General features: G+C 42.3%; 1 protein-coding gene across 3 annotated transcripts in view; it reads left to right on the plus strand.

Moving 5' to 3' along the window:
* The first annotated feature begins 368 nt into the window (after nucleotides 1-368).
* The window catches only part of FGFR2 (fibroblast growth factor receptor 2), a 90099-nt gene continuing 73929 nt past the window's right edge, over nucleotides 369-16538 (plus strand). For all 3 annotated transcript variants that reach the window (XM_077821557.1, XM_077821556.1, XM_077821558.1), the window contains exon 1: nucleotides 369-500. In XM_077821557.1, the coding sequence (XP_077677683.1) occupies nucleotides 383-500 (118 nt within the window). In that variant the 5' untranslated portion in view covers nucleotides 369-382. The remainder of the gene's footprint in view (nucleotides 501-16538) is intronic.

Below are 16538 nucleotides of genomic sequence, written 5' to 3' on the forward strand. Positions count from 1 at the left end.
ATTTTTCTGTGATTAAAATAGTTCTTTAAATATGTGCTGAGGAACAATTTTGTGAAATCAAGAAGGGCTTGGTTATGCCCGAGGTGATGATGGAAACTGTTAACAGAAAATGAAAAATCACTCACTTTTCTCGTGCTTTCAAAGCTGTAAAACTATTTCTCCCCCCCTTGGGTTTTTGTGAAGATTTTCAACTGGCATTCAAGATGATTTCACTGACACTACTAAATCTCTCTTCCCTACAGTGGCAGCAACAGTTCCAAGTGAGAAGCTTTTTATCAAGGCTGAAGGCACTGCTTTCAGTCCATGCTTGTGTAGAAGTGTTCAGATGGGATTAAAGTCCACATGGATATATGGAAAAGGACCAGGAACTGGCACTAAAAAGATGGTCAGCTGCAATTCGGGTTGCCTTATATGCTTGGTGGTGGTCGCCATGGCTGGACTTTCCCTGGCTCGGCCATCATACAATTCAGTTGTTCAAGACACCACTTTGGAACCTGAAGGTAAGGCTCTCTAGATTAGAATACTTCAGCGTCAAAATAAGTTCATTTGAAATGGTGCCTGAAATATAACTAAATTAGTTTATTTGCCCAGATAAACATAGAGAAAGTGTCAGGTTAGTCCAGAAATAGTTTCATGTATTCTAATTCTCTCCCTTCCAAATATGGGTTCCGATCCGGCAAATGTGCATGTACTTAATTTTATGCAGGTGAATTGTGTCAGTGACTTCATTCGGACCTTCGCTCGTGTGTAGTGTTAAGCTTGTGAGTATATGATTGCAGGAATGGGTCTGTGGTTTCCTTTAAGAGAATTCATCTCCTAGCTGAATGGAGCCACTGTGTTTGTACACATCTGTTACACATTCTGAGCTTATATATATATAAGAAGCATAAATGTCTTTAAAAAATCCCATTTATTTTTCATCATTTGTGCTGATTATGTAATTTTGCAGTTAACTCTGCTAGGAGAATGAAAACAGGTTACTCAGTTTTATTTTTGTTTATGGTCAATTTCTGTTATTGTTTCTAATGCCCCAGCACAAACTCTGGAGTGTCCGGTTTGCAAATCCTACGGGGGAATGCTTAAATCCACACTAGATAGATATAATGTAGGATTTGCAGACCATACACTCCAGAGTTTGTGCTAATATATTTAGTTTGGGTTATAGTGTTATACAATTATATATAGTCTGGATTTAAGCATTCCCCTGTAAGGATTTGCAAACCACACACTCCAGAGTTTGTGCTTATATATTTAAAATTAATATATTAATTCCAGTGAAAACAAAGAATAGTGGGAACATTTCTATTTATAGTATGCTTTATACAAACAAGTTCTTATAAAATCTAATATTTTGAGCCTAAATGTGCCAGAAACTGTTTCTTTAGGGATATCTTTGTGCCAAACTGATTTATTTGTTGACTTTTAAGAAGGTGTTTTTATTATAACATGTTTATTGTATTTAAGTATATTTTTTGTTATGCCGTACAGCACCCTCACTTGCCCCCTAAGCACCTCAATGGGGATGGTTGTTTCTTAATAAAGTTATCTTGTAATACAGTGCACGGATACATTTCTAATAACTGGGCTGTCAAAACAGTCTTCTCAAAATAATTGTGTATTGGCCCCTTCCTATCCCGCAAGCATTGTTTAAATAATTTCGCCTCTCTCTGTTATATTGTTCACATACAGGAATACCGCTTTGGTTTTCTTCAATGTATTTTAACGCTGAACTTCTTTGTTTCAACCCATTATGTCTAAAAATAGGGTTACCAGTTAGTGAATTTTAAAAATAAATTCCTAATACATTCTTATAGATGAGTGAGGTTGGATTATTTAGATATGAGTGCTCTCCCCTAGTGTACGTTCATAAAAATATTAACAAAGTATTGTAATACTGAAGTCTGTCATCAATAGAGATTATTGGTAGCAAAGTAATTTTGCTCATGGTAATATAAAACAAACAAAACAAACAAAAAAAGGGCCAAACTCTCATCACTGTTTGTTTAATAGCCCACCAGGTGCTTTCTTGACTTCTTGGGAGCATGACAAAATCATGAATGATTCTGATTTCAGGGCTGCTGTTTATGGCAAGGGCTTATGGTTTAAGGGTTAATGCAGAAGAAATGTGATTTCATTGCAGGGCAGTATAGTAAAAGATAAATGTTTTCATCTTACGGTCATCATCATTTTTCAGTTTTATAGGGAAGAAATAACCATCATTTTTATTTTAAACTTCCAATTCTAAAATATGATGCCTACAAAATGAGTATCCACTGGATGAAATCTGGATCTTATCAGAGTGTAAATTATTGAAAAGAAGTTAAAAATTTTTCCCTGGGCAGGAATGTCACTTACATAAAACAATTTCAGATGTGAGAACAGTGAATTACTACCAGCAAAGCGAAAATAGGCTTTTGAATTAATGGCATAATAGCTTTCATGTTGCAGAATAGAGGGAACCGTGTGGGATTATATTGGAGATTTGGGAAATAAAAACTCTTTTTTGCTTATTTCCAGTATATCTTTGAGTGAGAGCTCATCTTGGTCTGTTTATAGACAACTGGCTCAGTGGAGCTCGATTCTGACTGTGGCCTCTAGGCAGTACCGTAATAAATAATATTTACACAGTAGACTACATCTATCAAAAACAAGCCATTTTATCTTGCAGTGTCATGTATACTCACTAAGGGCCCGATCCTGCCAGCAGGAGTGCTGGAACAATTTGTATAGTGGGGGTGCTGAGAGCTATTGAACCAAACTGTAAACGCTGTATATGACGGAAGCCACTTCAGGCTAGGGGGTGCGGCCGCACTGCCAGCAGCCCTAGTTCCAGCACCTATGCCTGCCAACACTTATTGCTGATTGGAGTGGGTCCTACCGCATGTCCTAGTAAGAACTAACATTAGCAGTGTTTGCAGCAGCAGAATGTTAAGGACTCAGTTTTAAGCCTGCTTGTGTGTCTGTAGAATTATACCTAGCACTAAATGTTATGGGGCGGGAAGAGTAGTTCTGAGCAGGGGGAGTAACACAATCTCCACTTTCAAATTATTGTGATGTTTAGAAATAAGCATATTCGACAGCATATAATGGAGTTCTTCTGTTATAGCACACTCACATTATGCAGTCTTTTGATTGCAGCCAGCACTTAAAATGCTGGGGTGGGGTGGGGGGAGTTGACCGCACACATAGGGTTACTTTGTGAACTGAATAATTAGTTTAGACACACATTTGATAAAGGGCAAGCTAACCCTTGACCTTCCCCTCACCCAAGTTGTCTGTTATGAAGCCTGCCAGCTAGCTAATTTAGTCCCCTCCATGCAGGACTTTGACACTGCGCTCTGTATACCCAGACTCACTATTTCCACCTTTTCCCCACAATTTCAGGAACAATTGTTTTTAATTTAGCACTGTTTTTAAAGCCCTAATTTAAATTCTCCATAAAGCACAGCCTAATTTCAAGCCCTGTGAAAAACACAATAGTTTAAAATTAGTCTTAAAGTGTAGGAGTAGCAGGGTATACAATCTCTTCAGATGGGTATCCCCCTGGGTGATGTATGCTTATGTTAGACACACAAGTGGCTAATAATTTGTCATTTGATATTTAACTCAGTAACAAGTATTCACTGATAGTAAATGAACATAAATACCAGCTGGTGTAATTAAATACCTAAAGCAGTTCATTAATATCTGTAAAGTGTTTCATAATCCACTGGCAAAGAACTGTGATTAATGTTAATGTCACTTGATTAATACAGTCCAATCACAATTAAATCAAGTAACACAATCCAATCTAAGTCAGAATTTTTTCATCATTGCTACCCAGACTTGATTTGCCTGTGCTGGGACAGACATCGGAAATGAAAAGAAGAGCAAACAAAAATAAAAAATGAGTTAAAGTCCCCTATTATGCAGGTTGTGAGGGGCATCCGGCAGAAGAACATATTTTAACATAGCTTTTATTTTTTCCCCTTTGTGAAATCCTCTTATTATGCTCAGGACTGCAGGAGGTATTCCAGAATGCATAATTTTGTGATACTACAAATACTATTGGTAGCAATGACATTCTGGGATGCCTTCTTATCTAAGGAAATAATAGAATTTTAGAGGGAAGAAAATAAGTTCCAATTTGCCCTTTTAAATTATATGCCTGATAAGGGCAAAGAAATGTCTGTTTTAAACTCAATTTTCACTTGAGTCGTGCATGGTGTAACTATAGCATACTAGAGAAAAACTGCATCCATTTTGCTCAGCCCAGTGGTACGGCAGCTCACTGGGTAAGAAGCACTTGTCAGCAAGAATAAACTATAATTAAGAGACAAAAAGGCAACTGGTATTTCTGAGACTAGTGTGGAAGTGGCCATGTTGTGTTTAAGTGGCACCTTTTGAAACACTCAGGCCTGGTCTACACTACGAGTTTATGTCGGATTTAGCAGCGTTAAATCGAATTAACCCTGCAACTGTCCACCCAACAAAGCCATTTTTTCGACATAAAGGGCTCTTAAAACTGATTTCTGTATTCCTTCCCAATGAGGGGATTAGCGCTGAAATCGACATTGCCGTTTCGAATTAGGGTTAGTGTGGACGCAATTCGAAGGTATTGGCCTCCGGGAGCTATCCCACAGTGCACCATTGTGACTGCTCTGGACAGCACTCTGAACTCAGATGCACTGGCCAGGTGTACAGGAAAAGCCCCGGGAACTTTTGAATCTCATTTCCTGTTTGGCCAGGCGGGCTCATCAGCACGGTGACCATGCAGAGCTCATCAGCAAAGGTGACCATGCAGTCCCAGAATCGAAAAAGAGCTCCAGCATGGACTAAACAGGAGGTACTGGATCTGATCGCTGTATGGGGAGAGGAATTCGTGCTATAAGAACTATGTTCTAAAAGACACAATGCCAAAACATTTCAAAAAATCTCCGAGGCCCTGAGGGACAGAGGCTACAGCAGGGATGCAACACAGAGCTGCGTGAAACTTAAGGAGCTCAGACAAGCATACCAGAAAACCAAAGAATCAAACGGACGCTCCAGGACAGAGCCCCAGACATGCCACTTCTACACTGAGCTGCATGCAATTCTAGGGGGGACGCCACCACTACCCCCTTACCCGCCCCGTCCATGGACTCCGATGGTGGGGTACTCTCCACCATGCCTGAGGATTTTGCAGATGGGGAAGATGAGGAGGAGGAGAAGGGCGAGCTTGAGGAGAGCACACAGCACACCGTTCTCCTCAACAGCCCGGATCTTTTTATCACCCTGACTGAAATATCCTCCCAACCCAACGAAGCTGGAGAAGGGACCTCTGGTGAGTGTACCTTTTAAAATATAATACATGTTATAAAAGCAAGCATTTTTAATGATTAGGTAGCCCTGAGGACTTTGGATGCATTCTTGGCCAGTATAGCTACTGGAAAAGTCTGTTAACGTGTCTGGGGATGGAGCGGAAATCCTCCAGGGACATCTCCATGAAGCTTTCCTGGAGGTACTCTGAAAGCCTTTGCAGAAGGTTTCTGGGGAGAGCAGCCTTATTCCGTCCTCCATGGTAGGACACTTTACCACACCATGCTAGTAGCAAGTAATCTGGTATCACTGCATGACAAAGCCAGGCAGCGTATGGTCCCGATGTTTGCTGGCATTCAAGCGACATCTGTTCTTTATCTCTCGGTTTTATCCTCAGGAGAGTGATATCATTCATGGTAACTTGGTTGAAATAGGGGAATTTAATTAAGGAGACATTCAGAGGTGGCCATTCCTACTGGACTGTTTGCCTGTGGCTGAAAAGAAATCCTCCCCTCAGTTAGCCACGTGGTCAGGGGTGGGGTGGGGGCGGGAGCATTGGCGCTGAGCTGTTCGCGTTTGGCTAGCAGGAATCTTCCCTGATACCAACCACGCGGTGGGGTGAGGGGTAAAGTGATCATCCTGGAGAATTGGATACGGGGCAGGCGGTGCGGTTAGTTTGGTTTCTGTTGCTGCACGTTAACAGGAAAACTGCAGCACTAAATGGCCAACTCAATGTCTTTGCTTGGTATGGGAGAGGAGGGCGCTGCTGTTATGAAGGTTGCCGAAGCCAAAAGACTATGGCTTACCATGGCCGCCTGCAAGCCGAACTCTGTTGCTCGGCACTGCTTGTGTTATCTCTAACACCAAAGCCGCAGGCATGCAATATAAGACGCAAAATGCGACCAAAATCACATGTGCTATGTAATGTGAATAGTGTTGTTCACCGTGAAAGAGTATAGCCATTGTTCTGTAAAATGTATCTTTTTAAATACATCACTCCCTTTTTTTCCTCCAGCAGCTGCAAATGTTTCAAGCCTCCCTCCTCCATCCCAACGGCTATCTCAGATAAGGCTGTGAAAAAAATGGACACGCGATGAAATGTTTTCTGAGCTCATGCAGTCGTCCGGCACTGACAGAGCTCAGCAGAATGTGTGGAGGGACACAACAGCAGAGTACAGGACAGTGGCCGATGAACGTGAGGAGAGGTGGTGGCAGGAAGATCAGAGGAGGCATGAGGCAACGCTGGGGCTACTGCGGGATCAAACAGACATGGTCCGGCATCTGGTGGAGGTTCATGAACGGCAGCAGGATCATAGACTGCCGCTGCAGCCCCTGTTTAACCGACCTCCCTCCTCCCCAAGTTAGGGAATCCCACTGCAGCAAAGCCATCTAGTATGACCCACACATTTCCCAGAGTCTCTACCTTTGATAGCAGCAGCTCAATGCGTTGGCTACTTGCATCACAGCAACCCCCACAGTAGATTTGCCCACTCCAAATTGATTACTGACTGACCGGTAGCTCTCTGGCATTGCAAGCTTCCACGGGGCTATTGCCACTTGCTTGTGAACTGTGAGGGCTGCTCTCATCTTGGTATTCTTGCGTTTCAGGGCAGGGGAAAGCAAGTCACAAAGTTCCATGAAAGTGCCCTTATGCATGCGAAAGTTTCGGAGCCACTGGGAATCATCCCAAACCTGCAACACTATGCGATCCCACCACTCTGTGCTTGTTTCCCATGCCCAGAATCTGTGTTCCACGGCATGAGCCTGCCCCATTTGCCCCGTGATCTTCAAATTGCGGGGGAATGCGGTTTTAGAGAAAAGTGTGTTCATGTCCTCATCACTGCCTCCTCGCCTGGTTTTTCAGGTGCTGGTTCTACATAAACTGCACGATAATGCGCGAGGTGTTTACAATGGTCATAACTGCTGCGGTGAGCTGAATGGGCTCCATGCTTGCTGTGCTATTGCCCGCTCAGGCAATCCAGGGAAAAGGTCCAGAAATGATTGTCTGCCGTTGCTTTCATGGAGGGAAGGAGGGAGGATTGACTGACAACATTTACCCATAACCACCCGCGACAAATTTTTGGCCCCATCAGGCATTGGGAATCCCAATGGGCTGAGCTCCCAATGCCTGATGGGGCCAAGACTGCAGGAACTGTGGGATAGCTACCCACAGTGCACCGCTCTGAATGTCGACGCTTGCCATGGTACTGTGGACGCACCCTGCCGAACTAATGTGCTTAGTGTGGACGCATGCACTCAACTTTATACAATCTCTTCCCAAAAATCGACTTCTGTAAAATCAGAGTACTTTCTTAGGGTAGACATGGCCTTACAGTCATAAAAAAGAGCTCCAATATTTAAAGAACACGTTTAATTTTTAAATATAAGCCATTAGCTCTGACTTCTGTTAACACAATACTAAAGCAGTTTAGAAAATGGTCTGATGGCCACTTCCACTGGGCTCTTACACTCAAAGTGTATGAAAGTCTCACACATATTCTCTAATCACCGTGGGTTCTATTGCTCTGGGAACCCCGGGCACCTTGAGTCTTGATTCATACCCTGGAATCTAGTAAGCTGTTCCTCAGACTCCATCTGCATGTGTGCCAGGTTGCCACTCCTAAAGTATTGTATTTTTTGGTTGGTTGTGGTTAGATGGTTCCTGCTCCGAATCTAAAGGCATTGGGGAATGGCATGAAGCATCAGAATCCTTCTTCCTACTCCTCCCCAAAACAGAGTAAGAAGACCAGCCACATGATGCACAGAGATGTGTCCTGTTTCTGAAGTAGCTAAGCAATAATACTGGGGGATTCCTTTAGGTCCCTGTGCTAGGGATTATGGGACAGCCTAGCATCTTCACTAAAGGTTATCTTCTTTCACTGCAACCTTTGGACCTTTAAAAAGACAGACTTAGTTTTAGTTTTAATCTGCATCTCTGAGCTCAAAGCAGCATAGTTAAAAGTACACCAGCATGGATACAAAGATTTTCTCCTCTGCCAGCAAATTCAGATAGGTGGTCAGTAGGTGATAGGACAATACAAAATACTTCAGTTTGGTCTGCATGCTTTGTAAAAGGCAAGGGACTGTAGATATATGAACAAAAATAATTTTGACTTGATAAAACTTTGAGCCATTTATAGTGAAAGTCATGGACAGCAAGGCTTTGTCCCCATTAAAGGATTAAACAGTGGTAGTAACAAACCCTGGTTCTTTTTTGTATGGCGCCAAGAAAATCTAATGTCTGGAAGCTGAGCTCAGAAAAATTTGAACTGAAATTAAGATTCAAATTTTTAACTATGGTAATGAACCACGGGAAAAGATTTATCAGGAGATGTGGTAAATTCTCTATCAGAAGAATTCTTTACAGCAAGATTTAGGCATGCTCCGGTTCAATAGCAAGTTTTGAAGCAAGAATTGTTGAGTGAAGTTCTATGGCCTATGTTGTACAAGAAGTCACACTAGATGATCATGAACATCCATTTTGAACTTACATCTATGAACCTTTAGCATGGACAAGGCCTAAATCTGCAGGCATGTGCATATTATACTGCTGTACTGATCATACCCTAACATGTGTTAAAACTTCAGCACATCAGCTATATTTGAATTTTTTTCAAAGTATCAGAAACAATTGCGCATGGTAGGCTAATTTGATACATTTTAAACCCAGTCCCTTTTTTATAATCTTGTGGGGGCGGGGTTGGGATTTTTTATTTTTTTTTTTTTGGTTTTTATTTTTTTCTGCGCCAAAAACATTTCAGACTGGTTAAGTTCTTTTTTTTCTTTAACTTGTGACTAAAAAACTAAAACAATTAAATGGGTGTGTATTTTTTTAATTTTAAAATAGTTACTCCTGAGTAGAGAACTTATAACTACATTTTAGCCCATAGTAAATTTTTACAGGCAAGATACAAACTCATTAAAACAGAGTTTACAATAAAAATCCTGACATAACTGCAACTATGTGAGGTTGTAATATATACGAGACAATGGGCTATTATGGCACTGCAGTAATAAATGTGGCATAATTCGTAATGAATATTTTCTACACTAGCTTTCCAACTTCAGTAGAAATAGTTGAATCCCCTTCCTTTTATACAAAGATTAATATTTGCTTAAAATAAATGTTTAGTTTGGAAACAGATGGAAATATAAAAAAATACTTAACTGTACTCTAGTGTCTTAGTGCATCAGCGTCCCTTCTGATCACGCTGGGTCTTACACTGTTTCCACTCAGCCCAGCTGGTTTGAATCTATATAGTAGCACATCCTTGGGGTAAGGACCTTAACTTCTATCCCTCTGTGCAAGGGCCTCCCCTTATATATAGTTGGGGGGAACGCTGGCTGGTCCTTATCTTCAAGGCTCTTGGAGGCCCCCTTTGAATCTAACTTTCTGTTAAAGGGGAGTTAAGGGAATCCAGGCCCATCCACTGCACTGTCTGCAGCTCAGGACCCTTAAACCAGGCAGGCAGAATCAATCCTCAGCAATTCTCCTGCTGTGCCCATAGCTCCTGCCTAGCTCCCTTAATTCTCTAGGCTTTTTCAAATGCATCTGCAAGTCTTCACTCACCACTGAAATGCAGATACTTCTGTAATACATTCAGGATTAACATGCAGGCCTTGTTATAAATCTACAGCACACCACTGCTAGGTGGTAGATACAGCATCTTGAGTTAGCAGTTCAAAAAAAAAAATTGACCCAATGGACCATCTTTCACTAATATTACCTACTGCCAAGGAGAGAGTTCTGGGACAGGGAATCACTTTGATATTTATTTATACTGTATTAAAAATACCCATACCTTTTAAAATGACTCTGGGACCATCAAGCTGTGAAGATATCTAGCCTGTGTAACTGCCTCATCCTGTAACAGTGTCCTCCCTTTCCCCAGGTGTTATTGTTTGTTACTCTCACTGGTTGCATCTTGTTTTAAATTAGGCCCTGACCCTGCTTTGAGAGCTGCAAAGACACAGCCCTATGCTCAGAGCCCCATTGAAGCCAGTGGGGCCTTGCACAGGTGCAGGTGTCTGATCCCATGCAGTACATTGCAGGATCAGAATGGTGGACTGTAAGTTCTCTGGAAAAGGAACTGTGTCTTCCTGTGTGCTAATACAGCTCTAGCATATTGGGACCCTGATCCTGACTGGGACCTCTGGTTGCTACAGCAATATGAATACTGATATATGATACCAGGCTTTAATGCTGGTGAACCAAAGTGGCTATATTTGATTAAAAGGCCTGTGTTGACAGCCTTAGGTAGCATGTCAGGAAAGGGAATGCTCTGAAAAAACAGCCCATCTGGGAGTAAAGTGGGAGGTAGAAAAGACTAGTCTACAGATTCTGCAGTTTAAAATACTTAAAGCAATGGTTCTCAAACTTTTTTTTTTGAGGACCACTTGAAAATTGCTGAGGGTCTCGGCGGACCACTTAATGATCTTTCCAAATGTTTTTTGTACCATTAGCTAACTATTGTAAAGCGCTTTGGATAAACGTGCTATATAAAAAAAAATTAATAGTTAACTTTTTTTGTTCTACAAATAAAAGCGCACAACTCATATTTTAATATCAGTAGTCTTACCTTTCTAATGCGATAGATGTGCCCTCTCTCCCCTGCCACAGCAGCCCCCAAGCTGGGGCAGGGAAGGAGGGTTGTCTCTCCCTGGCAGTTGCAGCCTTGGAGCTGGGGAAAGTTGCCTCTTTCTCTGGCCGCTGCAGCCCAGATTCCCCTCACCCCCTCTTCTCACCCCACTTCCCCCTCCCACCTACCCTCTATTTCCCCACAAGGCCACCACCTCACCTTACATGTGCATCTTCTCCAGGGTCCAGGCACCTAATTAGTGAAGCCACGCCTGCACGGCTCCACTAATTAGGTGGGTGGCCCTTCACTCTCTCATGTGCGGCCGCCCAGGAGCGCACCTTAGAGGGAACTATCCACAGACGACCTGAATGGAGCTCACGGACCACTGGTGGTGCACAGATCACAGTTTGAGAATCTCTGACTTAAAGCTTGTATCTGGAGAAACTCCCTTGGAGCTGACAGATTACACAAAGGTCAGAATTTGGTCCATGCCTCAGCTCCTGATCTTGGGGCTGTGCAGGGCAAATAACATTAGCATTTAAATGGAACCAACTAGATTTTGAATCTTGATAGTAGTTGGGACAGACCAAAGTCAGATGATACGCCATGGTTTTAAGTTAAGAGTAATGTATTAACAATAGGAGTTTCAAGAATGCTTAAGGGAATTATAGGCATCCAATTCCACTGATGTCTAAAAGTCCCATCCTAGCCATCAAAGGAGGTTTTATTTTACAAGGAGAATAGTGAATTCGCAGAATAGACTTCCAGATGAGGTCAAAAGGAGAGCTGGGTGGTAATTTTTTCCTGTCCTGCAAAAAATTAGAGATTCCAAGGTTTAAGCCCCTGCAATTCCCACATCCCAGGTGAGCCCCCCCAACTCTTGGGCTATAAAGTTAGTATCTCTGTCCCAAGGAATATTGAATTATTTCTGTAAAGTGGAAAAGCTCCAGCGGGTGAGACTGAGGGAGACCCACCTCTCAATTGTCTGTGGTGGTTAGGGCTCTTCCTGGTTTGTAGCAGGGACTTGAACTTTCCTATTTCCCATGTGAGTGCCCTAATCACTGAGAAATGGACTCTGGGTCTTTCTCTCTTTTTTTTATTTTGATGAATTGGCTTTTTCTGACAAAAACACACTAACAAACAAGCAACCTGTTTTTCCTGAGCTGTTTTAGTCAAGAGTATTGATATGGTCGTGTGTGTGGTCTAGTTTTTACTTAAGAAGCAACCGTTGCTTTGCTCACAGAGAACCTGAGTATGTCCCCTCTCTGTCCAGAAGTTATGCAACTTCTAATGTTAAAATTGTACTATGTTCCCATGGTATGTTTACAGTGATAACACCATCAGAGGATGGTGTGAGCCTTGAAGACAGAGGCTTAGTTCCATTTTTATGTGATGGGGAGTGGAAAGCACTTCCCCTTCATCACTCTTATAAATGGAAATAGGGGACTGGATAAAAAGCTATAGTTTGGGATGAGTCTGGTGGTTGGTTTAAGATGCTTTTTTGTTTATTCTGGATCCTGAATCAAATAGACCCATCCCTTTTCCCAGGATCATGTCTCCTATACATAGTGTTTCCCAGTCAAGCAGATAGCGCCAGGTAGCAAAATGAAACCAGCTCAACCCCTCTACTGCTGTGTCATGAAGTAAGTGCTCTGTGCAGGAGCAGAAAAGATCTGATGATGTGCTGTTGTTGGAAGGAAAAACAATGAGGAGACACATGATATTTGTCTCTCTGCCCATCCCTCAAAGTGTGCCTTTTAGCAGTAGTAAAGGTTGTTTCACAAAATGCTGCATTCAAGGTTCTAGAAAAGGTTGATGTCCCTTTTTATCGTTTTACATGTTACACAAAAGATCCCACTGTAATTAGCTTCAATATTTGCTTTAGTTTTTATGAGATTGAATAACTGTGTGAAGTACACATCACATTCCCCAATAGCATCTAGTTTGCATAGAGGATAACAATCTACTACTGTGTCCAACCAATGGAGGTATTACTTTAGCTCCAATGATAGGGGTCTGTACTTTGGAGCTGAAGGTCATGGGTTCAAGTCCTGCCGATGACATGTGGTTTGGTCACCATAACTGCAGTATAATTAAAGGATACTTAATAATGTAACTGGGGTGACTCCCAAGAGCATGTGGTGCATAGCTAAACCCAGCAGCATGTAAGACTTGGCACTTCCCATGTGTATTGTGTACTCTTGCAGCCATAACTCCAGGGTCACTTCTGTAGTAAGGTTCTTTCTACCGCAGTAAGGTGGACTGTGAATGCTGGGTGAAATTCTCACTTCCTGTGCAAAGCTCGAACAAATAAGCTTTCTCACAGGAGACCAACGCAGAGGTTCTGTGAGATGCAACCATCGCTCTCCAACCTGGAGGCAGGACATGTGACACTGAAGCAGCCACTTTGCCACCACCAGTACAGTGCCTGAAATAGTTTCTGTGTTCCACTATGCCTTCCCTCCCCCACCAGTAGGGTTTGTAGCTAGACAGTCTGTGTAGTTTGAGGATCTGCTGGCCACACTTCATTTCTTCGTTGCCTCCCCAAGAGCCTGCTGGGGCATCCTGTGCAATGGGCCACCCTGGACAGTAATGCCATCACCTGCAGAGTGCTCTGGAGTTCCTTTGCAATACACTTCATGTTGTCCCAAGCAGTAGAATGGTGTCATTTCTGTTGTATTCTGTCCCATACTTAGCCATGTCAGGGGAAATGTGACTTTCACGTATGGTGTATAAGACTCCGTGGTAATCAGGTCTTTTAAAGAAATTGCAGTTATTTATTCTAAATGCTCTCTTCTGCCATGCATGATCTACATCCTGGTATTCACGGCCAAGACTAAATAGAGCTGAAAGGAGTTCTCTGCAGGAGTATGCAGCATTACTTCTCTCATATTGATAACCAACCAGTTTCCAACCAGTATTACTTGAAATCGAAGTCCTCACACAGGGATTCATTTTAGGTGTGTTTCTGAGGCTTTCCTCTTTGCAAATAGGATCTTCAAATGTTGGAACCCATTGCTATTTTCCCATCATCATTATTATTATTATTTTTTAAAGTCCTCAGTGCTTAGGAAAACAAGTCAGCGCCAGGTAATATTTTCCCCTTCCCATGATGATGTTGGGAAATATTTCTATTGGAGGAGATTCATTTTTTTTTCTCCCTGTCCTAGTGTGTGTAGCATGTGAGAGAAGTTATTATGGTCCTGTAGGCTCATACTGTAATTACTGATTGCTGTAAAGTATACACTCATTGGAGTACGAGGTATACAGAACATGACATCATAACTTAACTTGTTTTGCAAGTTTCTTCTGCCAGAGCAGAGTAACTTGACCTTTTGAAATGGCTTTCTGATGTATGGTTTTCATCTCAGAGCTACACCTTTTTTTCATCTTATCTCATTGGTGGTACAGCCCTGCACACCTCAGGTGACTAGTTGAGAAGCCTACTTCTTTATAGAATAAAGATCCAAGGGTTAAAGGATGCCAGAAAAAAAATCCCTCAGTTTATTTGGGAATCTGTCTCTTAACATATTTTGTAAATGAGGCTGTGATTGGAAATACAGTAGTTCAAGTAATTTTGTTCAGTAGCTTCTTTGAAACAGAACTAGAATTTGTCACACTTTTCTTCTGTCTGTAACTATCAGAATGAAGTCCAGTTCCCATTCTTTAATGCCATTTATTTTATAAAGACTTTTGCTTCTGATTGTACAGACATTTTTTGATTTCTTTTTAGAGGAAAAAATTAGTCTCTGCTCTTTGTAGGGCTATTCTTGACCGCAGAAGATTTGTGTGTGTGTGTGTTGTGAGAAGATATTTATAATGGACTGCAGTGTATTTGGGAGATAACGTATGGCAACAGAACAGCTGGAGAAGTCATAGCTATGCCTGGCATAGGTTTTTGAAAAAAGATTGGGACATGGATGAGAGCTAGTTGGCTGAAGCTCAATCCAGACAAGACTGAAGGGATTCTGGTAGGTTGGGGGAGGGAAGTGGAAGATGGGGCAAGAATGATCTCCACACTATTAAATTGGGGGTGCCCACCCTCTGTGAACTGTTTTCCTTGGTCTTTACCTGCTGCCTGTTGGTTTCTGGATAGTACTAAAGCTTTTGTTTTTGACCTACAAAGACCAAGTGGTTTGAGACTTTCAATGCCTTATGAGAGACATAGATTCCAGGGCCAGAAGGGATCACTGTGGTCATCTAGACCGACCTCCATAGAGCCTAGACCATTGGTTCTCAAAGCCGATCCGCTGCTTCGCCGCTTGTTCAGGGAAAGCCCCGGTGCGCCTTCCCGCAGCCCCCATGGGCCTGGAGCAGTGAACCGCGGCCAGTGGGAGCCGCAATCTGCCGAACCTGGGGACGCGGCAGGTAAACAAACCAGTCCGGCGCGCCAGGGGCTTTCCCTGAACAAGCGGCAGACTGGCTTTGAGAACCACTGGCTGAGACAATTCCGAGACCATATCTTTTAGAAAAACATCCAATCTTGATTTTAAAATCCACCATGGCGAATCCACCATGACCCTTGGTAAGTTCTTCCAATGGTTACTTACTTTTGTTAAAAATGTGCACGTTATTTCCAGTCTGAACTCGCCTAGCTTCAACTTCCAGCCAAGTTGGCTCATGTTATACCTTTCTCTGTTAGATTAGCCTTAGGATAGCTACTCTTCCCATCCCATACTGATACAGTCCCCCTCAGTTTAAAAGAGAGGGAGCTGGCAGCAGAGTCTTCTCTGTGAGGGACTGTCAACTTTGCAACCAGCCTCTCTGATTCAATACAGCCTGGGTCTTTGTGCTGCAGAGGGTGTTTGGGTATTTTCTAAGGCTTTTGAAGTGGAAGAGGCTTGAGTGGGGGGAGGGGGATATGGCTTTTGTGAAGGTGGAGAGCTTTTTGGGAATCTTTGCTGGGTCTTATTTATTTATTTATTTTTGGGGGTGGGATATGTTAGCTGATAGTTAGTTTGTTTGTAACTACGATATCCACATTCTTAGCTATTTGTTAATATTTTAATAAATTTAGAAAACATAATAAAATACATATATAAACCTCTTGTTTAGATTGGTCATGCCCTAAATGGAAACGCTGTTTGGAATATAATTGAATTCATAGTAATATGAAAATGAGCTGTAGGAATTTCCACAGTCCTCTCTTCTGGCCACTTGGCTCTTAAACAAACAGCATTTACGCCATTTGTTCAGGATGGTCAGCTGGCATAAACCATGCTGAGAGACATGGGGGAGGTGGGAAGACACCCAAGCCTGTTTGTCAAACATTTATCCCAGAGGTGCCCAGTTTTGCAAGGGACTCCCCCTTGCTTTTTCTCCGCCTATGTTGTCATTGATGTGTTCACGCACGGGCACTTCTTTTCCCATCTGACATTAAAATAATGATGTCACTGTCAGCAGATGATTGACATGAATGTAAAAGAAAGGGAGTCTTTTTTTTTAAGAATTAAGAATGGAACTGAAGTTTGAAATCCTTTAAAAAAATTTTTTTTTTTTTGAGGGTGGAAGGACAGATGATAGTTACATTGCTTAATGCACCACTGGAGGCGCTCAGATACCACGGTGATGGGGCGATATAAGAACCCGAGTACTAAAAGATACAAAGAGTGTTTGGCTGCATTTGTCTTCCGCCCCCGATTGAGTAAATTGTCAACTTACAAACTCAGCCTTAGGGGCCAA

This window comes from Eretmochelys imbricata, chromosome 7 (assembly GCF_965152235.1).
Source record: "Eretmochelys imbricata isolate rEreImb1 chromosome 7, rEreImb1.hap1, whole genome shotgun sequence".
Lineage (NCBI taxonomy): Eukaryota > Metazoa > Chordata > Testudines > Cheloniidae > Eretmochelys > Eretmochelys imbricata.